Source organism: Marasmius oreades, chromosome 2 (genome assembly GCF_018924745.1).
Source record: "Marasmius oreades isolate 03SP1 chromosome 2, whole genome shotgun sequence".
Lineage (NCBI taxonomy): Eukaryota > Fungi > Basidiomycota > Agaricomycetes > Agaricales > Marasmiaceae > Marasmius > Marasmius oreades.
Genome location: NC_057324.1, coordinates 2,182,817 through 2,208,631, shown reverse-complemented (window position 1 = coordinate 2,208,631; position 25,815 = coordinate 2,182,817). Strand labels below are relative to the sequence as shown.

The window sequence follows — 25,815 nt, the reverse complement described above, 5'->3', positions numbered from 1 at the left end:
CTGCTCTCTGACCAGAGGCCAGGAAAATCGCGTTTACGGAATAATGCAAAGGGTAGTCATTTACAAATTTGTCTGAAACCCGAAGGGGTTACAGTTCATCGTGTTGAACAACAGGGTTTCCTTCCTCATCAATTTCTTCCATTTCAATGTTCATCTTCGACCATGAAGTTAGCTGCTGATCCACGACGATATAGATATCTACTCACTTCACCCTGGAGATGAGGAGGAACAATAACTTTTGCCTTTCCATCATCGTCCTCCGGAAGCTCAAATGGCTCTTCCATCTCTTCCTCAGTCGGTAAATTAGGATCTACGGGCGGTGCGGGTTTGACATCAGAGGGTGTCTCTGCAGTTTCGGAAACCCCCAGTGATCGTCTCAAGACACGGTCAACTCGGTTGAAGAACCTGGGAACAAATCAACGAGATCGTTTTGAGGTACTTATAACCTGAAGTGGTGCTAACCTGTTCGTATTTGGCACTTCGAACCCAGAGCGAACCAGAGCGCCGTCTATCAGAATCGAGATAACCTGATCTAGCTCTTCTTCGGTTTCAAGATCTGTTGTCGAACCCGACTCCGACCCCGACTCCTCATCTTCCTGCTGCGGTAGTTGTTCAACAAGCTTCAGCAAACCCTCGATAAGAGGGGAGCGAGGATTTATTTCGAGCAATTTCGCTGAAAATCAGGTAAAGTAGATGCGGATGATAGCAAAGGAGGGAAACATACCTTTCATGGCAAATTCGTGTAGGTAGCCCTTCCCAGCTTTAGCATGAGAAGCACTCATCATACGCTGAACATTGGCTGAATAGAATATCAGGATCATTTTTCTGCGAAGATTCCAAGACACAGACCTGTATAGCCATGGTAATCAGCGACTACGGCGACCGGACTTGTCACTAAACGGTTGGATATCACAACGTCGCGGACAACCTTAAACGCCTTTCGCCTAAGATAGTCCATCAGTGGCTTGAACTTCTTTTCATACATTTTCTGTTGCTCCTTTTCGTCTTTTTCCGCAAGTGCTGGGTATCAGGCGAAATTAACTCCAGAAAGAATGGGTTAGATGGGTAAAAAAGCTACCTTCATCACCGAACTTTAGTCCGACTTTTGCTACATCTTGGAAAGGGATGTTCCTGGATCACGAAGTTAAGCAGGCTATAGGTGCAACGAGCGTTCCGGTACCCACTTCCAGTTGCGAATGTTCTGAACGAATATTTCATCGAGGGGTTCGTTCAGAAGAAGAACTTCATAACCTCGAGCGTGGAGTTTTTCCACGAAAACACTCTCGGACATTTCTTCGGGCTCTGTGACACCTATGAGATGAACCGAGCCGAGAAACATGAAGCGGGTGCAAACCTTTGCCTATCTCAGACAAGTAAAATATCTGCAGCGGACAGATTAGTCGAGTTGTACGGAATTGGCGGTAATGGATCTTACTTGTTTTTGACCTTGCTTCCTATTTTCGAGATACTGGTGGGTATACATGTCATTGATAAATTGATTCCAATTTTTTCGTCTCAAGACCATACCTGATCAAGAGAGGTCAGATTCCGGAAGTTCGTGTGGAAGCGAGCCAGCGACGAGAGCTTGTCCCGATTTTTCACGTCCTCAACGGCACCGAGCTTCAGAACGGTTTTAAAAACTGTGTGGAATGCTTCAAATTTCTCTTTGTCCTCTTCCTCCGTTAATTTGCTGAACATTCCCATAATACGCTTTAAAAGAACTCCTTTCAGCTGCTTAAGGAATCGAGAAGATTGGAGGGTCTCTCGGGAAACCATCAGAGGCAGATCATCGGCTGCTGAGGCGATTAATGTCGACAGTTCTAAAACCAGAACGAGGGCATACCGTCCACAACAACTTTGACCCATGCGGCCCACTTGGGTAGTTGACCTTCCTCACCAAGGTCATTGGTGATGAACACACCCTTGCTCATGATCTTGACATCCTTGGCTTGATATTGTAGAGGTTGTTGCCAATACGTCTCCTCTCTGCATAAATAGTTAATTCCGCGTGTTCTTCTGACCGGGAGTGACCAGCTTACATTTTGCTTGGTATGTAAATGATAGCCTTGAAGGATACTCCGGAGGTTTCTGCGGTGAAGTGTTGCCAATTCATCGGTTCATCTCCATCTTTGAAGAAAGAAGAGTAAAACAGCTGTCAATGGAAGACTTAATCGATGGTTGCTGCTCACGAATATTTTAAGTTTGCCCTTACCTTGTAATCCTCGTCAGTAACATCTTTTGGATCACGCATCCAGATGGCAGGACGAGAATTGAGGTGAAGCCATTCATCGACAACAACAGGCTTCATTTTGGGGGGTTGCACCTCCTTTTCCTGCTTTTCCTCATCCTCTTCTTCAACGAGTGCCTCGTCCTCATCCTTCTCGGGCGCAGACTCAGCGGCCTCTTTCTTCTCTTTCTCTTCTTTCTCTCTCTGTTCGCTCGCCTTTTTGGCTTCTGCTTCGGCCTCTTCATCTGGAACTTCTATCGTCTTCTGGTTGAATAAGTAGATGGGGAAGACAGTGGAATAAGACGAGTGTTTCTCGACGAGCGTACTGATTCGGGAATTGTCAAGATACTCTGCAGCATCTTCCTTGAGATGAAGAGTGATCTCTGTGCCCCTTCCCAGCGTATTACCACGAGGGTCTGGGTAGACCTCAAACGAATTATCCTCAGCAGAAGAATAGAAGACATGTTGAACAGGATTAGGGTTCTTCTCAGATCTTGGGGGAATGGAAGAAACTCGGACCCGATCGGCGACGAGGAAAGACGAATAAAAGCCCAAACCGAATGCTCCAATAAGGTTTCCTTTGTTGCCGCCTTCTGCACCGTCTGCTTGCGCGAGGAATTCTGAAGTACCGGATTTCGCCAGTGTGCCCTGTCCGAGTGTGATTAGAATGTCGTGTTGCGCTAGAGCATTGCAGTAATCACCAAGTTTGCCCTCAATTCCTCGGATGACATTCCGATTCCGGTATCTGCAGAGAACGTCAAGTGGGGTGCAGGTACGCGACAGTCAGACTTACCGCTAATAATAATACGTCCACCAGTACCCTCTTCATCTTTAATGGGCTTAATTGTGATGTTGAGGGGGTCGACACCGTTCCACACCGTCTTATCCTTCAAAGCCGTGAGACGGAGTTTTTCGTTAGCATCGTTCGCATTCGACACTAATTCCCGTAGGAAAATGTCTCTGTGGGGGTGGTCTGTTCGTTTGAGTATCTATTCGAGCGAGTCGACTCACTTATGAGAGTAAAGACTGGAGAATACGAGGATTAGACGCGTCCTGACTATTTACTCGATCATGGACCACACCTGTCAATGACTATCTTTCGCATGCGAGCGACATCACTCTAGATATTAATGAGTATCAGCTGCAAACTTAATAGACCGCACCGCACCTGATAATCGTATTTGGGGTGTGCGGAAGACTCCCCGGACTCTTGTGCGGCGGAATACCCCACCAACAGGGAAAAAATGAATGTTCCGGACCAGGAGACACGCATTTCAACTGAATGAACAGCGCGTTCAATTTCTCTGGGGAAGATTCAGAGGCAAGACTCGGAACGTTTGAATACTCGAGCCTTTTATACTCTCCCGAACCTTCTCGCCTACGTGTCAAAGTCGTGTCCTCGAAGTGCACGGTCGCACGGCTGGGAATTTCTTATCCCACGAGGTTCGTCCGAGTCGAATATCGTGACTAAAATTTCGCCGAAATATGACTACTAAATAGGCTGGACTACATACATCCACGATTATTATCGGGCTGGTACATGAACAGACAGATCTGGTGCTGAGAGCGTCGACAGATGATGCCGTATCCAATTCTCCCTCTCGTCGGGAATATGATCAAACATGACATATCGTTTATCGTTCTAGATAAGTAAATTCAGACGGGAGCTTGTAACAAGCGAAGCGGTAGAGCTCGGCTTACCTTCAAGACCTTTTCAATCTCTCCGACGTCGATGCTTTTAGCCAACGCTTTCATATCGATCTTACCGCCTCCACCCTCACCCTCGTCATGTTCTCCATCTTCGTCCCGCTTGACGCCTCCATCAACGCCTTCACCTCCAATCTTACCCAGCTTCCCCCAGAAGGAAACGAAGGAGTTCTCTTTCATCATTTCGTCGAAAGCTAATCTTGCCTTTTGTTTCTGTTCTCTTTGCCATCGATCGAATTCGTGATTGAGAGCATCAATGTCAAGTCCGAGTTTAACTACTGGCAGTGAGTTGAGCAACGTCTCCAAAGGAAGCTCCTTGAATTCAGTGACTAGGCTGGGGGCCAAGGATTCAAAGAGAGCACGCAAATTATCCAGATGTTTGGAGTGCAGATGTGCGACGTGCGCATGAAAGAGGTGAAGTTGTTGGTTGAGAGGTAGGGACGACCGACTAAAGCGAGGATCGGTCTGAAGTTGTGGCAAGACGCCATCCCAAGACGTCTGTAATATAACATCTAATGAGTGACTGTTCATCGTGGTAGGAGGCCCGTACCTGTGGATCGCGAATAGCGTCCGTCAAGAGAGAGCTATTATTCGGAACCATGAACGCTGGAGCTTGCAACAAAATACTCTGGAAGGCGTACTTGAAATCTCTTTCTCCCTCTTCCTTATGGAGATCCATCTTGGATCGACCTATACTAGCTTCAAGGTAGTTGCGTTCGGCACGAACATGAGCTTCGCGTTCCTGAAGGGCACGCCTCTTTCTTTCCCTTTTATCCTCTTTTATGGCGCTTTGGTCAACGTTAACCTCACTTTCGTTTTCAGCTGTGGATGTCTTGGGGGGCCCACTTTTTGCCTTGACAAAACTGTTGAACAATTCCTCGCGCAACGTTGAAGAACCAACAGCATCATAACGCGGGTCTGAAACGAGATCCTTTTTAACCTAATAGTGCATAAGTGGTTAGCAAATTCAGTTGAAGATTTGAGTTCAGGCAGACCTCCTTCCAGACAGCTCCTTCGGGAATCACCGCCTTCTCCTTCAATAGCTCGATAAACTCAGCTTCAGCTTTCTCAGCCGCAGCTTTTTTCTCTATCAAAAAAAAAGTGAAATACAGTGCACCAAATTTTCTAACCAGTACTCACTTTGTCCCAACTCCTTGACACGCTCTCTAAATCGCTTTTCACGCTCCCGATCGTCTCTTCCCCAACCGTAAAATCGTCTGTCCTTCTTCCAGGCTCTACGAAAATCAGTCCAACTTGTTCGGGTACTCTTCACCTCGGCTTCCAACAGACTCTCAAAATTCTCTTGAGTTGTGGCCCCCTTCTCCTTCTTCACACTTGCTTGGCGTAATTCTCGGGCACGTTCTCTGCAATACTCGTCAAAAGCCTCTTTGCGAGCCGTGACCGAAGATAGAACGGAATATCGCCGGTCATTTACAAAGAGAGGTAGTGTGGTATCCCAAGGATGCAATGGATTGATATCGTTCTCTCGCAAGAGCGTCTCGATGAGGTTCATATTCAGCAAAAGAGTATCTCAACTTTCATCCGAAAACAATGTTTGCGTACCTTAAATATAGCCCTGGCTTCTTCTGGGGAGTATTGAGAGGCATATTCCCGTAATTCTTTTGCTTTCTTGATTTGCTCCTCCCTCTCTTTTCTTCGAGCCTCCTCTTGTTGACACTTGGCCTCTTCTTCGGCTCGTTTGACTGCCTCAGCCTCAGCTGCTAGTTGAGCAACTGCTTCGCGCTGCCATTCCTCCTCTTCCTCTTCTTCCTCCTCATCGTCGCTCTCTTCCTCCTCCTCATCTGGAGTCGCTTTAGCTTTAGCCTTTTTGGCCATCTTTTCCTCCAAAGGTGCGCCTTCCGCCTTTCTCTTCACAATCTCTTGCAGTTGGCTTTTCACGCGTTCGACTTCTTTCATCTCTTCAGCATTTGCCTTCTGGGCCGACTGCCCCTGTGCACTCGCCAGCTGCTCTGTCTTTTCGTTCTCCTCCTTCTCGAATTGAGCCAAGGCGTCCTTTATTTCTTCTGGTACAGTCCATACGCTTTCCTTCTTTGTTTTATGCGTATAGAAAATGCGACCTTCGGTAGTTCTTACACGAAGCCAATCCGTTCCCGGTATCTGAATTTTAGAAACAGGTTTGTCCTTCTTTTTCTGAGGTTCTGGGGCGGGTTGGCCTGTTTGCAGATATGTCGGAAGAGGTCTGATATACGTTGATTCTTTCGTATTGGGATTATGATAGTAGAGTTGACCAGTTGGAGAGAGGTGTTGCGTCCATGGAGGAGGGAGTGGAGGAACGTTTAGAGGAATGAACGAAGGAGGGACGGACATTGTTTATAGTTCGAGGGAAGTTCGAGGGAAGTGATGAAATACATCGTGACGCGCTGCCTGTGGTGATTCCCAGTTATTTAACTTATTCCCCGCCATGTTCAGTCCGTTGTCCCCCACGATCAACCTTCATGCACGATCACATTCTTTGCCCAAATCACGTAGTTCAGCTCTTCCACTCTCAACGACCACCCAACAGATTTCGGAAAACATCAGCACAGCTACTCGTACTGCAGTCTCATTAGAATATGCTTCTCTCATAGCCAAATCACATTGTCCCCTTGGGATGTACATAATGCCCTCTACAGAGAGTATCATGATATGGGATGGTGTTCTTTTTGTTCATCAAGGTGCGCATATGATATTATAATACGAGTCCATCTATCTAAAGTGGCCCCCCCTCCTATTCAGGTTACTACTCAGACGCCATCCTCAAATTCAGGATATCGTTCCCATCCAAATACCCAGAAAGACCACCGAAAGTGCAGTTCATCACCGAAGTTTTCCATCCATTGGTCGCTACAGACGGGACGCTCAGCTTGACACCCCAAATCCGCACTTGGCTGTGATTCATTTGGCCTGTCTCCAAACTAATGACACACCGTACTGACTCCTTTTTCGTGAAGGCCCGGACAACATCATATATTCGACGTACTACATTTCATCAAAGCTGCGTTCAAGTCATACACAATAGAGAAGCTCGAAGAAGGAGATTGCTTCAACAAAGAGGCATATCGGTGAGGAATCCGGTCGGTTCTTCAGAACAACATCCTCATAAAGTCATGTAGGCTGTATGTGATACTATGTTATCATCGAGCGAAAGGGCTTATGATTTTAGGTTTCATGATTCTACTTCATCATTTGTGGCGCTGGCGTCCCAGTCAGCTTCACTGTCAAAGTCTTCCTCAACCCTGTTTGACATAGACCAACCAACGGTGACCTCAAAATCGACGCATAGTATGAAATTCTCCGAGTTGGAACCGAAGATTCTCAAACAGGAACGGGAAAAGTACGGCCTGAAAGATTGGGATACGGAGGATGGAAAGGAGGAAAGTAGTAGTCTCAATCGCGTATAATTTGATGACATTCTACCTGCAGTCTCGAGTTACTTCATGTTGCAATGCTATGATTTGGTGAGAACCGATAATCCAGTGAATTTTCTCAAGTTAGCCTTTCCTGTATCGTGCACACCGTGCTATATTTTCGTGACAAACGTAGTCAACTAATCAAGGATATTTGTACCATACCCGGGTAGGGCTTCAGGTGTGGAGGAGAAAAAGGAAGTAAATGAAGGGATAAATAATCAAAATACACACAGCCCACTCAAAAGGTACCATAGAGAAGAAAGAGAAAAGAGATCTACGGCTTGCAAGCGCATGAAACAGCAAGTAAAAGGCGAACTCAGCTGAAAGAGCGTTAATTGAAGGGGAAGAACACGCAAGCGGCCATAGCATAAATAAGAACTGGAGTCCAGGGTCCTGCCAGGGTACTTGCTATAGTACAAGCTTACAGGACAGAAAAATTTAGGTTGGTTCCATCGTTCTATCAATGTACTTCACACTCTTGGTGAGGGAGGGATGTTACTATCTCTATCGAATCCAAGGGGATACGAAGAGAGGTCGCTCGTGATCGCAAGAGTATCAAGACTGGCTCTTTGACGACCAGTATTGTAGGACGAAGGGACTGAGGAGCCATCGGTACTCCCAGAGTGGATGTGGAATGGGAACGAGCCTAGTCCTGATGAAGCCGTCGATAACTGAGAGCCCGTCGATAATCCCAATGTCCTCCTATCCGGAGGGAGAGGAAGCCCATTCTCGTCAGGGACAGGGCTAAAAGTTCCAGGACTTGATGGAGATGGGGATGGTGGTGTGACAAAGGTTTGTTGAGCCATCGGAGTGGACGGACCGGAACTAAACGATTGAACAAGGGGGGAAACAGGCGGAGATCTTACAGGCCTATTGGAGATGGGGGACGGAGGAACGAAAGGGAACGATTCCAAGATAGAATCACCGACCGACGCTGAAGTCACGACAGAAGATCCGGAAACCCTACGACTTTTGTTATCAAGACCCTGAGCCCGTGCCTGCGCCTGCGCATGTGCTAAAGCCATCTGCTGTTGCTCTTCAAAGGTACCCTGTGCACCGGTGGGAGGTGAGACTAGTCTGCCCATTGTGGTTCTGAAGGGAGATCGAGGAACACCTGCCGTAGATGGTGGACTAAGGTGGCCAAGCCCGATGTTTACTCGAGTCGCGCTTGCGATATCAATAACTGAGCCAGCTTGAGTACTGAGGCTGGACGGACGACTACTGAGATCATCTTTTCCTTGCGCCCACGGAAGATTTGGGCCATCGGGTGTCCAATTCTGAATGGAACTATGTGGGGAGCTGGAACGGTCGGTGTTGAAAGTAGTGGACAATGCACCAGCAGATGAAGGTGATAACGTTGTGCGGGTAGAAGAATGCTTGTCGCTGAATGGATCGCCAGAGCCATTAACTGAGGCTTTATCAGAGATACTCGCAACATCGGAGGGACCGAATGAAGTAGCAGCAAGGGGGGAAGTAATAGCTGGGCGAGCCATCTGTACCCGAAGGCTGTCTGGCGTAGTAGGAGTTAGGGAACCAGCGCTGATCACCTCGGCTTTTCTGACACCCAAGAGCTGCCGAACAGGACCTTTGTTTGCAGTCACGATCATTGGGGCCTCATTAAGGAAGTCACTGGAGTAACTGGCATTGGTCATGTAGGAGTGCCTGGAAGAAACGCCTGATACCCCAGAAATCTGAGACGTGGCATACTTTGGATTATTTGGACGAAGGGAGTCGTGCGAAACGTTAACATGGTCCAGATTAAGATCAGTGTCTGGAGTGCGGACGGGTCGTACTGGTGAAGCAGATCTGGTAGATTCGCCTTGAGAACGTAACGAGCCAGCTTCAGGAGGGACAAGTGCGATGGGTATGACGTTTGTTCCCTCTGTGCCAGCGGTTTGTATGGAATGATTGTCGCTGAAGGGGTTGGATCGGACGGAAGTCCGCGAAGCAACTTGATTGTCGCCGTTGTGAGAAATCTGAGATTGAGGATCGAGGTCTATGGTGGTATTGGATGATGTTGAATAAACACGGACGGTGTTGAGCTCTGTGGGCGGTGGGGAAGGCTTTTCGATGGGGTCTGGTCTCTTCAAAACGTCCTCAGCGGAGGCTGGAATGTCTGATTTGGGTTCTGGTGAACGCGCACGACGGCGGTACCACCAGAAGAGACCGACAGCGATTGTGAGGAAGATGAGGACCCCAACAACAGCCCCAGCCACGGCGCCTTTGCTAACGCCTGCAGACGACGAAGAGGTATCGGACTGGGACTCTGATGACCTGGAAACACATTTTACAGTCGGGCAATTGCAACCCCTACAAAACGAAAAGCCATAAGCAAATGAGACAACTCGGTAAAAAAAGGCCACTCGCTGATTGATACGAATGCAGTCTTGATTGGGTGCACAGATAGCGCAGGATGGGGGGCTTGTGCAACAATCGTCGCGAGCAAAGAGGGCTTCAATGCGCATGGCTACGATAGAGAAGAGAGAATAAGGAGCGTGAAGATGAGTTTGACCCAGAGAAAGAAGAAGGAACTGTGCTGAAAAACCGGCAGCTGGACGATGAGTGCGGTCGTTAGCTGCTGCCTAGTAACACAGGTCGAACCCAGGGCGTGGGAATTACGTGTCCCTCGCCCCATATCCGGAACCCTCTTTCTCAGAATAGGAACCTCACCGAGGATGCCGATGCCGCGCCCTACACTGTTCCATGGCGGACATGTTCTACATCGACCTCGTACCAGATCCAACTCTTCCTTCTCCTCATCCAACTCCTCCTTCTCCTCAAGCAACTCGAGAACCATCCACAACCAGTCTTCTTCTGCCCAACCACGTATCTCTCCTTGGCTCTGTCCCCGTTCTCAATCTTCCGTCGCCATCACCTCCACCAGAAGGCGATCAGAACTACATTGAATTTCTGGATTACGGTGGCGCAGATAATGTCAGTTGGCTTTCTTAAACACCTTTTTTTACGTGTTGAAGGCTAGTGCACAGGGAAAAGGCTTAGTACGTTACTTTGAGACCCAAGAAGAACAGTCGACTGCACCAACGGTGATCATCTGCAAACGATGCAATGCAAAAGGCGAGCATAAGACTGTCAATTGTCCAGTGATAATAGTACGTGGCCTTTCTATATACCCCTTTCTTAACATTGACAACGAACAGTGTCTGACGTGCGGCTCCCGTAATGAACACACAACTCATTCCTGCCCGATTAGCAAGGTCTGCTTCAGTTGCGGTATGAAGGGTCACATCAATGCGGCAAGTCCCATCCTCGTTTGTTTTGTCTGATAAACCTTCTTACGTCCGTCATAGAATTGCCCAAACCGTGGACTTCGATACAATGAGAGCAAGTACGATGATTGTCATCGATGTGGTTCCTCTCGGCATTCGACAAATGTAATGTCTATCATGTTCAGCGATATTCAGCAACCTTATCTTCTTCGTCAGGAATGTCCTACTCTTTGGAGGTTGTATGACTACTTGACGGAAACAGGTCGGAAATTAATGCTCGAGACTCGTCGAGCTCGAAAAGACTTGCCTTTAGGCGGAGGTGGCGAAGGATACATAGCCGAAGATATGTGGTGCTACAATTGTGGTGGAAGTGGACACTGGGGAGATGTAAACTCTTTTTCTCGTGTCTGGTCCGCCTGCTGATACCTTCACTTAGGACTGCAAAGTGATGGTCCATAACGGAGACGTACCGACCGAATACTCAGCCTTTGGCTCGCATAATCTCTTTTCAGGTCCTTTCGTGGACTTTGATGCCGACCAACCATCGACTTCTCATCGCGAACTGCGGGATTGGGAGCGTGAAGACTATTGGGGAGATCATGTACCTACAAATGTTGGAAAGAAAGGACGGAAAAAGGAGATGGCAAGTCTCACGGCAAAGGCGACGCATATTGAGGAAGAGGGCGACACAGAAGACTGGTTCTCGCGACGCAAAGAGCCAGCGGTATCATCTGTTGATCGTGGCACTATTGGACATCTGCCAACGCGACCAGGAAAAATGAGAGTCTCTATACCAAAAAGCCTTCGAGACCGCCTCGTAGATGCTCCAGAAGAACGGACATTCAAGCGTTCCAAAGAAAATGACAGGCGAAGGGAAAAGGATAGGGACAGGGAGACAAGGGAGGAAGATCGAGGAAGCAATCGATCGAGGGATGAGCGCAGAGGAGAAGTAGGTCGAGGTTCGGGAGGACGTAGCCTACTCGAAAGGATGACGGACAACAAACCCCGCTACAGGGGTGGTTATCCAAGGTAGCGATACAAACGAGAATCGACTTTATAAAGGCCGGACTAGCAATCGCGTTACTTGGCCGCGTCTCACGTTGTAGCTCGCGGTCGTACACCCTCCGAATGACTGTCTGATGAAGTTGGCACTGCAGACGGCGACGTCGCCTTGCCACGCCTTACAGAAGAAGAGTGCTAGCAACTTTGAGCTTGCCATTTCCTGCCTGCAACACTTGCTTACCGGCTAGTCTTGTAACCAGCCAGAGCTGAGTAAGTTATACAACCTAGCCTGCATCAGTGATAGGCCAGTGGCAGGCCTACTTAGCAGCCCGATCATACATCAAATTGCTTTCACATCGTAGTTCAAATTACTCAGAGGCTCGAGCAAAATGACACCAGAGAGCCGCCGGTATGCTTCGAGTGCCTTTATTGAAACGTTGACAGTTCGGCAATAAACTGAGGTCGTGACCTCTGGTCTCCCTTGTTGTCAGATATATTACTGCGTATCTTGAGATGGTACTAGTATATCCAAGATCTACATTCTAAACCAATGATGGTCCCGACTGTACTATGATAGCGTGCAAGGGCTCAGCTAAGGACTTTCTCCTATGTGAATTATGACTGGAAGTGTTTCAATAGCATCCGAAGACGGATCAAAAAGGTTTTCATCCTCCTGTTGACTGTGATAATCAAACTGGGCACAAACGATCTGTTTTGAGCGTACCTTCACAAGCCTGTGGAAATGTTTGGTCAATTTTTCCATCACCAGGCTATATGGGAGGTGTTGTGTAAGTTTCCTACACATTAATTATCAGCAAGCTTCAATCAGGCCAATAAACTCAAAGACAGACCTTCTTTGCTGCACATTCAGTGAATGACGGGCATCCAACGTTGAATCCAACACGTTGTCGGAATGAGCACCTTCGCTCAGGGACAACTTTATTGAGTATTCCTTGTCAGTGTTGCCACGTCCGTGATTTCGTTCATAGAGTTCAAAGGTAATATGCGACTAGAAAGGGGAGTTTAGACGATGTTGCCAGGGAAAACGAGCCATCAGGACGTACGCAGTAATCCAATTCCGGAATCCCTGATGAGATATGGTCAAAATCTCCCAGAACCATAACATTAGGAAAGACTCACGGCGATTAGCGATGGGGAGCCCTGAAGTCAATATGATCCCTAATAGCGTCCATATGTGGCTCTCCTTAGTGAAGTAGCACGTTAACGAACTTTCCCCGTTATTCCGCGCTGCTTCCAAATCCCGGACAACGTTTTGAAGCAACGGTAGCGAAGTCAAAACACCGATTTCCTCTCTATATTAACTTTGCAAGCACAAGGGATTAAGAAGAGTGAGATGGAAGCCTACTTTTCATCCGGATCTATTCCATACTCCTGTGGCGCCACTAGATCAAAAAGCGCTTTTGCCCTTCCGTACAACTCATGAAGTTTTCTATCTTGAGGAGGCACAGGCCGAGTCTCAGGAACATCATGGCTATGCTCGCTGAAGATCGAGAACAGGAAAGTTCGATGGTGAAGTGCGCAATATTTGATCGTGTCGTATAACTCGGAAACACGGGAAGGGTCAAACTTCTTCTGCTCAACGTCACAGAAATCTTCGAATAGCTTCTCCCAACGTTCTCGGAACAGCCATGGTTCATCATCGCAACACCTGAAAGAGGATTAGAGTCAGGTTTCCCTGTAATCGATGCACACTACCATCTCTCTTGAATTTTGTTGACGTCCATTTGTTCAAAGTTTCTCGTCATGATATCGCGAAACTCGCTCAGTAACTCGATGACTTCCTAATCAATGTTAAGATGTAAGTGCAACGAAGATCTCAACCATCATACGACAAACCTTGACCACCTCAACAGGTTCCTTCTTCATGCTCTTTGGCCATGTTAATTCCGGTCTTTTCTCCGACTCTCCGGGTCTCAGCAATATCTTTAACCGTTTCTTGACATCGTCCATAAGGTCCTTGGCAGCGTTTGAATCATCAAGCAGGTCTTTCCGGACGATCAGAGGAAAAGGCGTTGAATAGGTTTGCTTATTATTGTACCCGCCATTCTTGATAGAACTCCCCGGGGTAGAGGGGGCTCCATCATTAGATGATCTAGAAGATCGCTGACTCGAGCTGGAAGAAGGTACAGAGGAGTACGTGGAGTGTTGTTGACTGTGCTGATAAGGATTTTCCAGTAAAGCTGCGGCGAAGATCTCAGCGGATGCAACTACACGCCGCTCGGATGATGTAAATATCTTGAAGGTGTGAGTGACAATATACGAAGCAATATTGTCGTTAAAACCTACGCTGACGTTCTGTAGTACCTCTCTGTCTTGATGGATCTTAACATTAGAAAAGGAGCATGAGCTAGATCGCATATATGACTCACTCATGATGGAAATGTCCTTTTTCATGATCTCGCCCAGATCTCTAGACTGATATCGCGCAGCGTGAGTAAACTAAATGAACAATGCTTTAGCCTGGCAGACGTTACGACACTGTTACAAGTCCAAGATACCTCACCACCCCATTTGAATACCAAAGTGAGCTTTGTTAAGGATCTCGCCTGACCCGCCTGCCGTTTGGTATAAACAGGTTTCAGCTGCGCTTTGGTCCCGGGAAGCTCGATCTTTCGGAAGAGCGCATTGTTGAGCTGTGTTAACTTTGCCAGTTCTTCGCCATCTGCGCCAAGGCGTTTGGCCTCCTCCACTGCCACGGCAATTTTATTGAGCTGTTCCTTTTCCCGTAGTATTATTTCCTCAGTTTCGCCATTGAGCAATGTCACGAAAGGTTGTGTCCATGGTTCTCCGATTGGGAAATTACTATGGTTGATGCTTGTATGACTGTGGGGATCAGAAGTGGGGATAGATTGGACGTACAATTTGAGCTTTTGTTTAGGCGTTCTATCAGCGTGGCGATAGACTGTGACATTAGCTTTGAGCAACCATGTAGATGTTTCCGGAGGCGCAATCTGTGCCGGTGGCAGGAGGCGACCGGGCGAATAACGCGTGCATAAAGATGCAAGAATTTCGGCAGCCTTGTCTAGAACGGGTGACAAAGTCGTTAGAGAAAAAAAACATGTTTTGAGGCGTACACAAACAGAGACATGATGAAGGACGCACCATAATAACTCTCATTACCCTTAACGAAACTCCAGCCATTGACGTCGATTACCTGGCTTTTCTTTCCATTATCGCATCGCAGCATGTCGTATCCGCAAATACGTTGTCCAAATCCCTGGCAAATCTTCGCAGCCCATGATTTTTCCTCGTCGGTAAGTCTCGTTATAAACCTGAACCGGTCGATGGGACTTTCAGGCAAAGAATTTTTGAGAGAGGGTTGGAAGCAAACCTGATCTCTTTACCTTCCGTGTTCCTTCTGACAAGTCCATCGACAACGGGGGATTTCCTCGTTTCCGCATGTGTGTATTCTTTCCCCACTGTGTACACCTTTATATCTTCCGAATTATCAACGTCAATAAATTGTTCATAGATGTAAGAGCCATCAGTTCTTGGGTGGTTCAGAGTCGGATCTAACTCGCTAGATTTATTGCCAACCTGCAGGCGAGTGTATTTAGATGGAATTACTGCACAGGATAAAGGAAGCGATACCCACCTTGCGAAACAGTCTTCGACCGCCCCCTCCTCGGAAATAAATATAGACATTGTGGTCTTCACCACTGACAGGCTTCTCAACAAATGGCTTCTCCAAAACATCGCCATCGATAATGATCGCGTTACCATCAGCACGGAGGGAGATTTCTGGGGTGACCTGATATCCCCCAAGTTCTACACCAAGCCTCTGTTTCATGAGAGCACGCAGCTCGTCGTCAATCTTTGGTCCTCCATCCCGACTGGCAACAAGACGTCTAGGGGTTGGAACATGCAGATAGTCGAGTATGGTGCCAACGAGTCGTCTATCCCAAAGAAGGGCCTGAGGGGCTAAATCATTGATACAAAAAGGGTTGCGGAGTTTGACGTATTTGATGGCCTTGTCGAGGGGGAAGTCCGTAGAAAAAAAAGATATGAGAATATCACAACGCGGCCAGTTTTCGACGGCTGTAAAGAAAATCTATGAGTTAGAGGTAATCTGTCTAGATACAAGTCATGCGGACCTTCATCCAGAATGACTTTATCCCCAAAAACCTTGACCTCGATAGAGCCGCGTGCTCGTTCGACCAAGCGAATCAAAATCTCCCTCATGGCACGAGACCTTGCCTTTATATCCATCGCACATACGCCCAAAACTACAGGAGCAGCGGGAGGGTGACCATCTTGATATGTGATATCTGAAAAGGAACCAACAGATGATGAAGGGGAAGATGAACGAGTTATACGAGAACTTGAACGAGGTGAGGGTGGAGAATGATTGAAAAAATTGGAAAAACAGGACTGCCGCATGCCAAAGAGGATGGTGGTTGAGAGAGGGGATGAAGAGCTCTGGGGAAGGTTCCGCAATCTACTAAACTTTGAGGACTATTGAAACGGCTTTGGGCTAGGTCCGACTCTCCGAGGAGTAAAAGGTGTATTGTGGCTGTGCCACCATACCGAACTTCAAACATTCACGTTCAGCCATTGCAGACAAATATATTCAAAATGGTAAGTCAGTTGAATACGGTTTCGGATTTGCACAGGTCGCTATATACCCGGCTCCCATATACCGACCGGTCCAAGAAGTAAAAGTACAATAGGCTGTTAGATATCATCATAACCATTTTCATGAAAAGCACGAAGAGTACATAAAGATTTTCGGTTGATACAGACAGATGGTGCAGTGCGGGGGACACGCCAAATTAAATATTAAGTGATATGCCAAATTATACGTAGAATCTGTTTCGCTGCATTGGTTAGTTAGCCTCGTCAGAATGCGGAAAGAACGTACTTTTTGTTGATTTGGTATAAGAACAATTCAAAATTCATTTTTGCTTTTCCTTTGAACAAGGAAAGTGAAGCGCGCTGTTCGTATTTTGCTTGCAGAAGGTCCTCAATTTTGACATCTTCCGAAGCAATACGTGTGACTGCGCCGAGCATAGTCGAATCCATCGTCACAGTAAAGACACCAGCTGTATCCGACGACATCGTGATCTGAATTTTGTCAAATTGTCGAGGAGAGTATTGATCAATGGAGAGCAGAATCCCTTTCTCGTACAGATACTTGGCAGTATAAAGGAAAGAGCCAAACTTGGGAGTTTGGCCAGACTTTTGAAGTTCCCGTAAATGGAAGTACTGCTTGGTGAAAGGAATGACGAAACGCCGCTTCCTGCACCAAGTAATGAGGGTTGTGTTGGGACTGATAGTGATGATCACATACCCTTTCCCTCTTTGCATTGTCTCCATCGATTGTTTAACATAATCGTGGTAGCTGTTAATCTGTTCCTCAAAGGCTTCCTTGCGTTCTGCCAGGTGTTGTAAGGCGTCGTTCATACTCTGCATTTCTTGTTGTCGTTGTAAACGCTTCCTATGCTTACTCCGAACGTCATTAGCGATCGCGTTGAGGATCCCCTGGAATCCATCGTCTCGAGTAATTTTTCCTTGCTTTTCAAGCTCCAGAAGGTGAGAGATGGCTGAGGCTTTCACTTGACGGAAGGTCAACCTTTACTGTGTGTGAACAATAGCCACGGACTATCGAATGCCACATACGATCTTATGTCTTCCAACCTATATGCAGCCGACTCCGGTCCAGCAGTCGACGGTTGGCGCCTGTCATGATTACGAATGACTTCATTCTCCATCTCTGCCTCTACGATGTCCTCCCAAACGTTTTCATCTTCATCAGTAACTGGCTGAAGAAGAGAGGCAAGCAGGTCCTGTGCCGGCTGTACACGTAAGATGGCCAGAACTCCGCGCTTAGCCTGCACCCAAAGAGTCTTCTCATCCGCATGTGGATCTGTAGCGATTGAGATTATGACGTGCAAAAAAAGCACCAGCCACGGACCTTGGACGTTTGCAAAGCGGTTCGTTAACTCCAAGGTGATCGCGGTATCTCGAGCATCCTTCAATTCCTCGCTACCAAAATGCGGTACGCCGTCCAATTCACTGATGATGGTTCTCAGCGCGTCGTCACTATTGGGTGCCTATGACAAAGGCACGTCATAACTTTAGAAGAGCACAATAGCTGAACAAAGCACTAACCACATCATCGATGTGTTTCATTAGCAAGCTATGAGTAGTATAGATCTCGTTTGGAGAGATATAGATGGGTTTTGGAGGTACTGTTGCATCCAGGAATTCGTGGGCGTGGAATTGGGTGTCCGCATCAGGTACATCCGCCACTGCAAGAAAATGCACACACTTGAGTAAACGTTTCACGTAACGGTGGTTGAACAACATTACCTTGAAGTAACCAGGTTGAAAACTCCCCGATAGCCTTCTGCACATAGCTATTAATAGCAAGATAGCTTGGACTATCGTCATCGAACTCGACGCCGGTGGTGATTTGAGTCAGTACCCGCGAGATCTGTGCTAGATTTTTCCTACTTCCGGCGTCAATTGTATTCGAGACGACATCGAAGGTTTCGGGAGTACTGGAGGGGGAGAACTACTATGAGTATCGAAATCTCGACTAACAACGAGCTGAGACATACACAATAGCCGGGTTGATGTAACGATAGTAGACAATGCGGCCGACACAAGCAGCACAAGCTTCATCTGATGTATCGGGGAACCGTTCCTGCAAGAAAGCTTTGAAAAACGTAGCATTGGGCGGTACGTAACTACCCACTCGAACAGACCGAAGAGTCTCGCGTGCCAAATATCTCATGCTATAGGGCATTTTGCGGGTTGATTGAGTGATAGCCGTCACGAAAGCTTCCGTCCACCACTGTAAAACTTGCAAATCTAAGAAGAAGGATTGAATGTATGATCATACGAGTCTGAGACCGAGACTTACGCCTAATATACACCGGCCTTGTATCTGGATCATCCAGAGCCTCACGGAAAGAGACGTCCTTGCGCTTAGACGTGGTCGTTCCATTCCTCATCTCCTCCTGTTCTAACCTGGTTCGATGTATCTATGGAAGGCCAAGTCAGAGAGTTGTCATCACGACCACGACAATGCAAGCCTTACGGCGACGGGATCCACTTCGAGGTCAAGTTCGGGTGTCTCTATGACTTTGAGGATGATCGCCTGGAACGCGTCTTTCACATAGCTTATCTGTTTTGGGCGGACATAGTGGACAGCAACGTTAATATACATGGGGTGACCGTGGATGACCTGATTGATCGAAGGTACAGAACTGATCTCATCGAATATAGCAGCCTGTGAATATATTTCAAAGAAGTTCAGGGTGAGGAACAGATGGCGAAGGCTTACTTGGAACAATCTCAGGAGTAAGTAATCTTCTCTGCGATCTTGGCCATATCCGAACAATGTTAGGACAGCACGCTCAATAAAACGCCTGTCTTTCTCGGTAATGTCATCGAGAGACATTCGAAGGAATAGCCGACTAAGATACTCTCTTCTGGATTGAAGGAGGTAGAAAAGTTGTTGGTAAAGTCCTAATTTTCTCCTCGCAGTTTGATCTAATGTATTCGGGCCAGAAAAAGGGTCACCGTGCGCGGCGAGAAGCGAGGTTCGTGCGGCATGAGCGACCGCACTATCGGGCCCATGCCTTCCACGATACTTCATGACCTCCTCAAAGCTTTTGACTTGCTGTACGACCAACGCAATCTTAACATCGAGATCCATCACATCATTCTCCAAACTTTGATTCTCTCTGATACTCTCGACAACTCTTTTCCGCAACCTCTCGACCTTGACTTCTTCCTGAAAATCAGCCTCCGAATCATCTAGTAAATGAACAAAATTCTTGATGGTTCCAACTGTTACATTCTTCCCTAGCGTCAGCTGTCGGTACTGTTCGCGTGTCTCCTTCGCCCGAAATAGAGACTGGATCTTCACGACCTTACTGAGATTGGCGCGAAAATAGTTCATTTTCGCCCGAAATTTGCGTCGCTGAGACACACCACGAAGCATGGCTTGGAGTAATGTGGCAACATGCTCGTTCATATGAAGGTGGTCCCTCCAAGCACAATAAGACTCTCGAACCAGTAATCCTCGTGCTGCAGCTTGCAAACCAATGACATTAGGTGTGGTGAACACCAGCTTCCGGCACAATTCCTTGTGATGGTTACGAGCTAGGAACGCTCTAGCAAACGTCTGGACACTGTTGACCGAAGTGACGGTTTGAATGTTGATCAGGGCCTTGTTGAGATTTTGGTGTTTCTGTCGGGAAATACTAGCCCGAGCAAGAGCTTGAAAGTTGATAATGACGGGAGTTGCCTTCCGCAGACCACGAATCACATTCAACAGCCGTTTCCTAGCAAGGTACGTGCGGACTGCAGCTTGTATACGGATCACGGTTTGGCTTATATCCTCGAGTTTTGCCATCTGTTTATGCATACGTCGGCGCGTCAAAACACCTCTGACATGTGCTTGGAGGCCAACAAAGTCAGGGACGAGGGCATGAAGAACCGAAGCCTGTTTTTCAATTTTCCTCCTGGTGAGCATTGCTCGGCAGTGAGCTTGGAATGTGTTAACAGAGGTGAGCACCATTGGCTGAGCAAATGTCCTGGAAAGTTCTTGATGGGTTTGACGAGTCAAACGCGCACGAGCAATTGACTGAAGTCTAACGACTGAAACTTGGCTCGTTCGCAAGGCGGCCTTGAGGCGAATGAACCGTCGGCGTTGCAAAACACCCCGAATTTGGGCTTGAAGCTGAATGGCCCAAGTCCTCGACCGCTTGACTCTACGAACATGGATATACCACCGCTGCCGCATAAGAGAACCCCGCGCAAGAGCCTGCAATGCGATCACCCATGGCTTGAGGTTATCGCGCGCTTGTCGTTGCCGAACCATTCTTCGTCTAGTCAGAAAACCTTTGCAGTGTCCTTGTGCTTTGACCACGTTTCTTTCACTAAAGCGCAATCGTGCGAGAAGATTCGCATGGTCTTGACGCGCTAGGAGGCCACGTAGGTGAGATTGTAACGCGATGATCGATGACTCGTTCTCCAAAAGAAGACGATCACGTCCTGAAACAGACCTCTTAAGCTAAAAGAAATCGCGAGACTGTATACACTTACGTTCGTCTTCCGTCTCGATCTCAACCTCAGGTTCCTCATTTATCTCTTTTGCCAGTTCTCGCCCGACGTTCCCGAAGTTGGGCATCGCAACACCCAAATCTTTAAGCCCCTTCTGTGTTCGCTGTAGCTGATCATCTGAGAACTGGAGGCGGCCCAACAAATTTCCTATGCGCTCGGCCATGCCCCGCCGAGCAAGAAGATGACTAGATCAGGAATGTCAGTTTCGAGACTTGAGAGATATGTAAGCACCCCACCTGAGAGCATGGATACAGTAGATAACTTTCGGAATGTTTTTCTTTTCGTAAAGGTCGGTCAATTCGAAGATGAAGCACTAAAAAATCAACGGTAACGGTGAGATGCCTCTAAGACAAGAACTACACATATGACATACCTCTGGTAGTCCAACCGCTCGAACAAAGGTGAAGAAGATGTTGATGTTGTCAGAGTGCCGAAAATCCAGTTTGGGTGCCTGAAGATAGTGAGCATATCATTCCCGTTCAGAAGGAACAAAAGATTGACCTCATATATTCTTCTCACGGCAGCCTCGCCTTGAAATGCCCTCACCAGTTTAGCCAACACCACACCGTTCCGTAATCCATCGTCCATCTCTACAACACCAAATCCGAGCTCTTCGCCGAGGCAACCTTCTATCCACTGCTGAGCTTCTCCAACATGACAAAGATACTCATAAGCTTGAATGAGATGACGTTGCGTATCTGCCCAAAGCCCTCTCGCCAATCGAGAGGACGGTACTGGGGTGGTAGGTGCTCTATTCTTAGACAGTCGTAGCCGTCCTGGTATACCAGCTACGTCGTCCCCATCAACGGCTGGAACAACCAAATCTTGCTGCCTGCGTATTCTCCTTTCTCTTCTCTCTTTCGCAGTTTCTCTCCGATTCGCCGACGGTGACTGCTCTAGCTCGCGTTTAGTAGGAGTAGCACTCGCCTCTTCCTCTGGATTCCAATTTTCATCGCGGTCCCCGCTCGCTATCCTTGGTAAGTGTTTACCAAGACGACGGCCTGCGGTCAAAGATGATCCATATTTGTTCACTTTGTCCGTCATGTACGAGCTTTTATATACAGGAGGAAACATGACTGAGGAAGGGGTCGTTGGAGGGGATGCCACTGTTACTGAAACGCTAGGCGATGTGGGTGTGGCGCGAAAAGACGAGGTTTCAGATGAGGAATGAGCAGAGCCGTAAACAGATGTTGGTCTGTGGTTGAGGGTGGGTTCAGGGACAGGCGATGGACGATAAGAGGGTGCAGAATCGAATGATGATCGAGAAAGGCCATACACAGATGTTGGTCTGCGGTTGGGACTAGAGAATAATTCAGTTTTAGGAGAAGTTGAACGGCTGGCATTTTCCAATTGTTCGAAAGAGGCTCGAGCAGAAGCGTATACGGACGTGGGTCTCCGGTTAAGCACATTCGAGGTAGCATCGGTGGACGAAGTTGTTTCAGCTGAACGCCTCGTCTGTGATTCGGAGCCTCTGACAGACGCTGTGCGGGAGAAAGAGTCGAAATCGTAAGTATTACGCCGAATACGCGAAGGTGTGGCTGTTTCTTCAGGTGTCTTTTGGAAACGATCGTACACAGGTGAGGGCAAATGAATGCGTTGGGGTGATACTGATGCCGGATGATCAGCTTCTACTGAAACTCCGGTTGCATTCGGGGACAAAGGAGAGGCAATGATTGGCGGTGGCATAGTCTGTTGTTTTATATACCTCGGAGTTCTGCTCAATGAGGAAGTAGCAGAATTATGATTTGAAGATTCTACAGACATTTGAAGTCGTGCAAATGAAGGCGATTTAGTGTCATCTTTGGTTGTTGTGGACGACGACGAACTTGAAGCTGTCGAAGAGCCAGTCAGATTCTCTTCTCTTGACCTCTCTTCCCACTTCCCTCGAACAGCATCGACACTGTTTGATATACGATGTGATGGTGTCCACCTCCTCGACGATGGATTCGATCCGGTTGGATTGCTTGTGAGAATATTCATTGCTCCTGATAAAGAGTTGTTGCGAGAAAGAGTACCGGACGACGATGCATTGGAAGAAGTTCGTTCTAGGAACCGGGTATGATAGGATGAGTATGGACTAGAGGTAGAATTTGGGCGAGAAGAGGTGGAATTGGAACGTTCCATCGTGGGTGGGTCGTGAGCGAGGGTCGTAAGGGAGGTTCAAGTGCTCAAGCGCTCGTGGCCATGGGTGACCTCACATATACCTAATTAGGCCGAATCAGGTTGTCGAGCGGCTCGGCGAGTGCGCAGGTTTCGACGACAAAGAGCCTTTAATTTGACAAAAAAACCTACAATTAGAGATAACGAGTCCGTGATCTTATCGTAACTACATTGCAGAATAAGATGCAAGAAGAGAACGTCCATCTTCAAACTACAAAAGATCACCTAACATTGCTACATTGCTTATGCCACGCTGCTAGGTCTTCCACCGCTAGATGGCCCTGCCCCTGGTCGCAAAGAGGCACCTTCTTCTGTAAAGAAAGCAGGTCGAGGAGAACTAAACGCGATATCCTCCTCCTCAGTGGATGGGAATTGTTCCTGCGACCCCTGGTATGAATTCTCTTGAGACCGTGAAAACGCACCGTCCTTGGGCACATGGGGGGACTGCTGAGAAGGCAGGATGCCCACACTCATTGGCCTGTCTCCCTTTGGTCCGGGTGGAGTTCTGAGGAATGCGGGGAGCGGAGGAGTGAAGGGCTGATCTCGTTCTTGCGTGTCGTCCTCTAAAGTTTGATACGATGTCGAGGAAGTGAAAGGAACTAGGGGTACCATGGTACTTGCAGGTCGGCTGCTGGTACCTTTCTGCAAGTCTCGAGAAACAGGAGATGGAGGCCCAAATATTGCATCCTCTGAGTGGCTGTTATCGAGATATGTACTATCTTTCCGAGAACGAACAGTGGCAGCGTAGCTCTTAGGTCTGCTACCATCGTATTTTCGGAACCCGGGGGATGGTGGCACAAAAGTATCCTCTGTCAGTGCCATCGAGACTGGCTCGTAAGTATGCGGAGCAGGCTCGTTGTCGTAAGCAGCTGAAGAGCTAGGTCGAGTGAGCGGCATTGGGCTCATCCTGCCGAGAGGAGTGCGAATCCTGGAATCAGGTTTACGCATGTTCTTTTTCCTCTTCCTGCACAGTAAAACAATTGCGAGAATGATGAGGCCCAACAAGACCACAGCATTCAAGGCAACTAAACCAAGGATCGCAGGGAAGAACTGGCCAATTTTGGCGATGGCATTAGCGACATCTGCGGAAAGAATGACCGAGGTAGAAGAAGGCGCCGCCATAGTTTCGTTGGAAGCCGTATATGTGATACCCGTCTTGGCAGTACCACCCCGTGCTTTCGCAAAGTCTTTCGAGGCTTGATCGGGGTTGACCAGGGAGAGTAACTGAACATAAGGATCGCCCATTTGGTTGTTTGCATCAAAGTCTCCGAAATCATAAACAGAGTAAACAGAACGCAAAAAGTTGTCTCCTATAAGCCAATCACTGCACTTATTCAGTGGAGAGAAGGAGAACGATACGAAATTGACGTACAATTGTTGTGGACCGATCGACAGAGACTGGGGAACGAAGGAGCCCACACATCTCGAAGGGTTGGAAGTATCCTTCGGAATGAGATCTACCGGATGGACGGGAAATATTTGTCCTCTTTCAGGAGATATGAGGCGAAAGCCCCGAGAGTGTGAATTTTGAACCACTCACTTGATTTGCAGAGCCATGTCGATCTCAGCGTTACATGGCACTACCCATTGTCCAAGGGCCGTGTCGAGGAATGCGCCTGGCACGTTTCCATAGATAGCTTGGCAGATCTCGGTAGGGGCGTAAGTCCACGAGGTTCCACTGTCTAAGAGTACAACCGCTTTGTTTCCGGGCACGTTGGGGACGGTAGTGGTTGGAATGATTATCTTGCCCCCATTGAAAAGAACGGCATCCAGAAGGACATTCCACCGGCTTGGATTATGTTCGGGCCAAGTGGGTATCTTAGGACATGCAGCGATCGCTTGGTATTTGGGTTCGTATTCACCTACGAAGACGTATCAGCTTTGAGTATCTGGATAATCTGGTGTTTGGCACCTATAGCAAAAGTTCCTTCTACATCGTCATCTCCCTGCGATGTAGTTCTTTGAAGGGAAAATGCAATGAAGTTTGGTTCGGCTGGATTGTCTCGGAACATGTTATAGAGGAAACTTCTTCCGTACGTTGCACCAGTCTTGTTTACTTCGAGGTCAATCGAAGATAGGGAGGTAAAACCAAGGCCCATCAATCCATCTGCACCGTAACTGAGGCCTGGATATTGCGCCGTCTCCACATCCAAGTAAGCTTGATTAGGTACATTTATGCTGTTGGCAAGCTGAGTAAACATTGAAGAGAAACCAGAGAAGGTGAACACACCCAGCAAACTGAACGTCTGCAGTGGATACGGTACCCGCCACCCATCCAATACCATATGTTACATTGTGTTTGAGGGACTAGCAGTATTCCAAGCCTATCAACAAGGTCCACGTTCGTATTCTTGGACAGCTTACCGTTTGTTTGGAATTGGGAAGTGGGAATGGATCGTGCTTCGCCCAAAGATCCGACGAGCCTGTATCAAGCTGGAAGATGTAGGCTGGCAGGGCATGTTGAAACTAGTGCACACTAGAGAATAGGGGATCTGCTACTTACATTGACCACCAACCGTTGCCTTTCCACACCTTCAGATCAATTAAATTTGACTGCCTTGAAAGCCAACTCACATTTGCCATGTAGAGTAAGTCATGGACAGTACTAAGAACGCGGTCGTTCGATCAGCAGAGAACAGACAAATGATTATTGGCTGACCTCAAGTCAATGTCATTGTTGTCACCGCGCTTTGATGCAGCCAGTACCGGAGAGGGAGGTAGGGACCGAGAAATCAGAGGTGCCGTCCCTCTGACCTGTTTGACTGAAACCTTGAAGGCATTGACAGGATTGAGGAAATAAAATGTCAGAAAGAGAGCAAGGTTTGGAGCTAGAAGGACCATTAGGAAAGAGTGACTTGAAAAATGAACGGCAAGTGGAGGTTGAAGAGAAAGACGTCCTAACAACTAGGCACGCTGTCCTCTCATCAATCAGTTTTCCAAGGCATCAATACATCGTCTTTCATGCTATTAGTAAACATCTTCA

At 47.7% G+C, this 25,815-nt stretch overlaps 8 protein-coding genes across 9 annotated transcripts; 2 read left to right on the top strand and 6 right to left on the bottom strand.

The window, feature by feature from the left end:
* Positions 1-88: 88 nt before the first annotated feature.
* E1B28_004373 (uncharacterized protein) lies at positions 89-3,500 on the bottom strand (the record flags this gene model as incomplete). The annotated part of the gene is made up of 18 exons (XM_043148845.1): positions 89-154; positions 207-405; positions 463-673; positions 725-799; positions 850-1,020; positions 1,079-1,131; positions 1,185-1,302; positions 1,355-1,382; positions 1,436-1,468; positions 1,528-1,793; positions 1,844-1,986; positions 2,040-2,152; positions 2,213-2,875; positions 2,929-2,972; positions 3,021-3,187; positions 3,239-3,253; positions 3,310-3,347; positions 3,396-3,500. The coding sequence occupies 18 exons, from the start codon at positions 3,498-3,500 to the stop codon at positions 89-91; spliced, it is 2,508 nt and encodes an 835-aa protein (XP_043013447.1).
* Positions 3,501-3,752: 252 nt separating this feature from the next.
* On the bottom strand, positions 3,753-6,262 carry E1B28_004372 (uncharacterized protein; the record flags this gene model as incomplete). The annotated part of the gene is made up of 7 exons (XM_043148844.1): positions 3,753-3,869; positions 3,929-4,432; positions 4,485-4,518; positions 4,576-4,874; positions 4,930-5,021; positions 5,075-5,432; positions 5,498-6,262. 7 exons carry the CDS (start codon positions 6,260-6,262, stop codon positions 3,753-3,755), a joined length of 2,169 nt encoding a protein of 722 aa, XP_043013446.1.
* An 84-nt stretch (positions 6,263-6,346) lies between these two features.
* E1B28_004371 (uncharacterized protein) lies at positions 6,347-7,402 on the top strand. 2 transcript variants are annotated; one of them, XM_043148842.1, is made up of 4 exons: positions 6,353-6,609; positions 6,671-6,824; positions 6,886-7,050; positions 7,098-7,402. In XM_043148842.1, the coding sequence occupies exons 1-3, from the start codon at positions 6,357-6,359 to the stop codon at positions 6,998-7,000; spliced, it is 522 nt and encodes a 173-aa protein (XP_043013444.1). In that variant the 5' UTR covers positions 6,353-6,356; the 3' UTR covers positions 7,001-7,050; positions 7,098-7,402. The 2 variants fall into 2 exon arrangements, with proteins under 2 accessions (XP_043013445.1, XP_043013444.1); XM_043148843.1 differs by having other exon boundaries at positions 6,347-6,609; positions 6,671-7,050.
* Positions 7,403-7,413: 11 nt separating this feature from the next.
* Positions 7,414-9,949, bottom strand: E1B28_004370 (uncharacterized protein). Its single transcript, XM_043148841.1, has 2 exons — positions 9,712-9,949; positions 7,414-9,654 (listed from the first exon to the last, which is right to left on the bottom strand). Exons 1-2 carry the CDS (start codon positions 9,807-9,809, stop codon positions 7,815-7,817), a joined length of 1,938 nt encoding a protein of 645 aa, XP_043013443.1. The 5' UTR covers positions 9,810-9,949; the 3' UTR covers positions 7,414-7,814.
* Positions 9,950-10,014: 65 nt separating this feature from the next.
* E1B28_004369 (uncharacterized protein) lies at positions 10,015-11,699 on the top strand. Its single transcript, XM_043148840.1, has 6 exons — positions 10,015-10,278; positions 10,332-10,454; positions 10,503-10,598; positions 10,653-10,736; positions 10,788-10,958; positions 11,008-11,699. The coding sequence occupies exons 1-6, from the start codon at positions 10,048-10,050 to the stop codon at positions 11,602-11,604; spliced, it is 1,302 nt and encodes a 433-aa protein (XP_043013442.1). The 5' UTR covers positions 10,015-10,047; the 3' UTR covers positions 11,605-11,699.
* Positions 11,700-12,045: 346 nt separating this feature from the next.
* Positions 12,046-16,088, bottom strand: E1B28_004368 (uncharacterized protein). Its single transcript, XM_043148839.1, has 15 exons — positions 15,689-16,088; positions 15,190-15,632; positions 14,926-15,131; positions 14,697-14,866; positions 14,454-14,616; positions 14,093-14,396; positions 13,964-14,033; positions 13,431-13,906; positions 13,290-13,375; positions 12,940-13,242; positions 12,714-12,886; positions 12,638-12,660; positions 12,425-12,582; positions 12,298-12,370; positions 12,046-12,246 (listed from the first exon to the last, which is right to left on the bottom strand). The coding sequence occupies exons 1-15, from the start codon at positions 15,972-15,974 to the stop codon at positions 12,166-12,168; spliced, it is 3,015 nt and encodes a 1,004-aa protein (XP_043013441.1). The 5' UTR covers positions 15,975-16,088; the 3' UTR covers positions 12,046-12,165.
* Positions 16,089-16,144: 56 nt separating this feature from the next.
* E1B28_004367 (uncharacterized protein) lies at positions 16,145-22,837 on the bottom strand. The gene is made up of 15 exons (XM_043148838.1): positions 21,174-22,837; positions 21,046-21,123; positions 20,909-20,985; positions 20,655-20,857; positions 18,886-20,603; positions 18,640-18,831; positions 18,463-18,583; positions 18,295-18,410; positions 18,158-18,243; positions 17,907-18,097; positions 17,706-17,845; positions 17,214-17,647; positions 16,885-17,166; positions 16,456-16,833; positions 16,145-16,403 (listed from the first exon to the last, which is right to left on the bottom strand). Exons 1-15 carry the CDS (start codon positions 22,794-22,796, stop codon positions 16,391-16,393), a joined length of 5,652 nt encoding a protein of 1,883 aa, XP_043013440.1. The 5' UTR covers positions 22,797-22,837; the 3' UTR covers positions 16,145-16,390.
* An 89-nt stretch (positions 22,838-22,926) lies between these two features.
* On the bottom strand, positions 22,927-25,731 carry E1B28_004366 (uncharacterized protein). The gene is made up of 9 exons (XM_043148837.1): positions 25,492-25,731; positions 25,407-25,437; positions 25,336-25,354; positions 25,197-25,279; positions 25,063-25,139; positions 24,745-25,010; positions 24,373-24,694; positions 24,205-24,318; positions 22,927-24,156 (listed from the first exon to the last, which is right to left on the bottom strand). Exons 1-9 carry the CDS (start codon positions 25,671-25,673, stop codon positions 23,076-23,078), a joined length of 2,175 nt encoding a protein of 724 aa, XP_043013439.1. The 5' UTR covers positions 25,674-25,731; the 3' UTR covers positions 22,927-23,075.
* Between the last annotated feature and the right edge of the window lie 84 nt (positions 25,732-25,815).

Coding starts and splice junctions, on each gene's coding strand:
- E1B28_004371 (XM_043148842.1), top strand. CDS start 6,357: ATGTTCAGTCCGTTGTCCCCCACGATCAACCTTCATGCACGATCACAT. Junction 6,610..6,670: donor TGTTCTTTTTGTTCATCAAG/GTGCGCATATGA, acceptor CCTCCTATTCAG/GTTACTACTCAGACGCCATC. Junction 6,825..6,885: donor CCCCAAATCCGCACTTGGCT/GTGATTCATTTG, acceptor TTTTTCGTGAAG/GCCCGGACAACATCATATAT.
- E1B28_004370 (XM_043148841.1), bottom strand. CDS start 9,809: ATGCGCATTGAAGCCCTCTTTGCTCGCGACGATTGTTGCACAAGCCCC. Junction 9,655..9,711: donor GACTGCATTCGTATCAATCA/GCGAGTGGCCTT, acceptor TTCGTTTTGTAG/GGGTTGCAATTGCCCGACTG.
- E1B28_004369 (XM_043148840.1), top strand. CDS start 10,048: ATGGCGGACATGTTCTACATCGACCTCGTACCAGATCCAACTCTTCCT. Junction 10,279..10,331: donor ATTACGGTGGCGCAGATAAT/GTCAGTTGGCTT, acceptor GCTAGTGCACAG/GGAAAAGGCTTAGTACGTTA. Junction 10,959..11,007: donor GAAGTGGACACTGGGGAGAT/GTAAACTCTTTT, acceptor ACCTTCACTTAG/GACTGCAAAGTGATGGTCCA.
- E1B28_004368 (XM_043148839.1), bottom strand. CDS start 15,974: ATGCGGCAGTCCTGTTTTTCCAATTTTTTCAATCATTCTCCACCCTCA. Junction 15,132..15,189: donor GTCGAAGACTGTTTCGCAAG/GTGGGTATCGCT, acceptor ACTCGCCTGCAG/GTTGGCAATAAATCTAGCGA. Junction 12,247..12,297: donor ATTTCCACAGGCTTGTGAAG/GTACGCTCAAAA, acceptor CACAGTCAACAG/GAGGATGAAAACCTTTTTGA.
- E1B28_004367 (XM_043148838.1), bottom strand. CDS start 22,796: ATGGAACGTTCCAATTCCACCTCTTCTCGCCCAAATTCTACCTCTAGT. Junction 17,846..17,906: donor TTCAACCTGGTTACTTCAAG/GTAATGTTGTTC, acceptor ATTTTCTTGCAG/TGGCGGATGTACCTGATGCG. Junction 16,834..16,884: donor ACAATGCAAAGAGGGAAAGG/GTATGTGATCAT, acceptor TACTTGGTGCAG/GAAGCGGCGTTTCGTCATTC.
- E1B28_004366 (XM_043148837.1), bottom strand. CDS start 25,673: ATGGTCCTTCTAGCTCCAAACCTTGCTCTCTTTCTGACATTTTATTTC. Junction 25,438..25,491: donor AACAATGACATTGACTTGAG/GTCAGCCAATAA, acceptor CCGCGTTCTTAG/TACTGTCCATGACTTACTCT. Junction 24,695..24,744: donor AGAAGGAACTTTTGCTATAG/GTGCCAAACACC, acceptor ACGTCTTCGTAG/GTGAATACGAACCCAAATAC.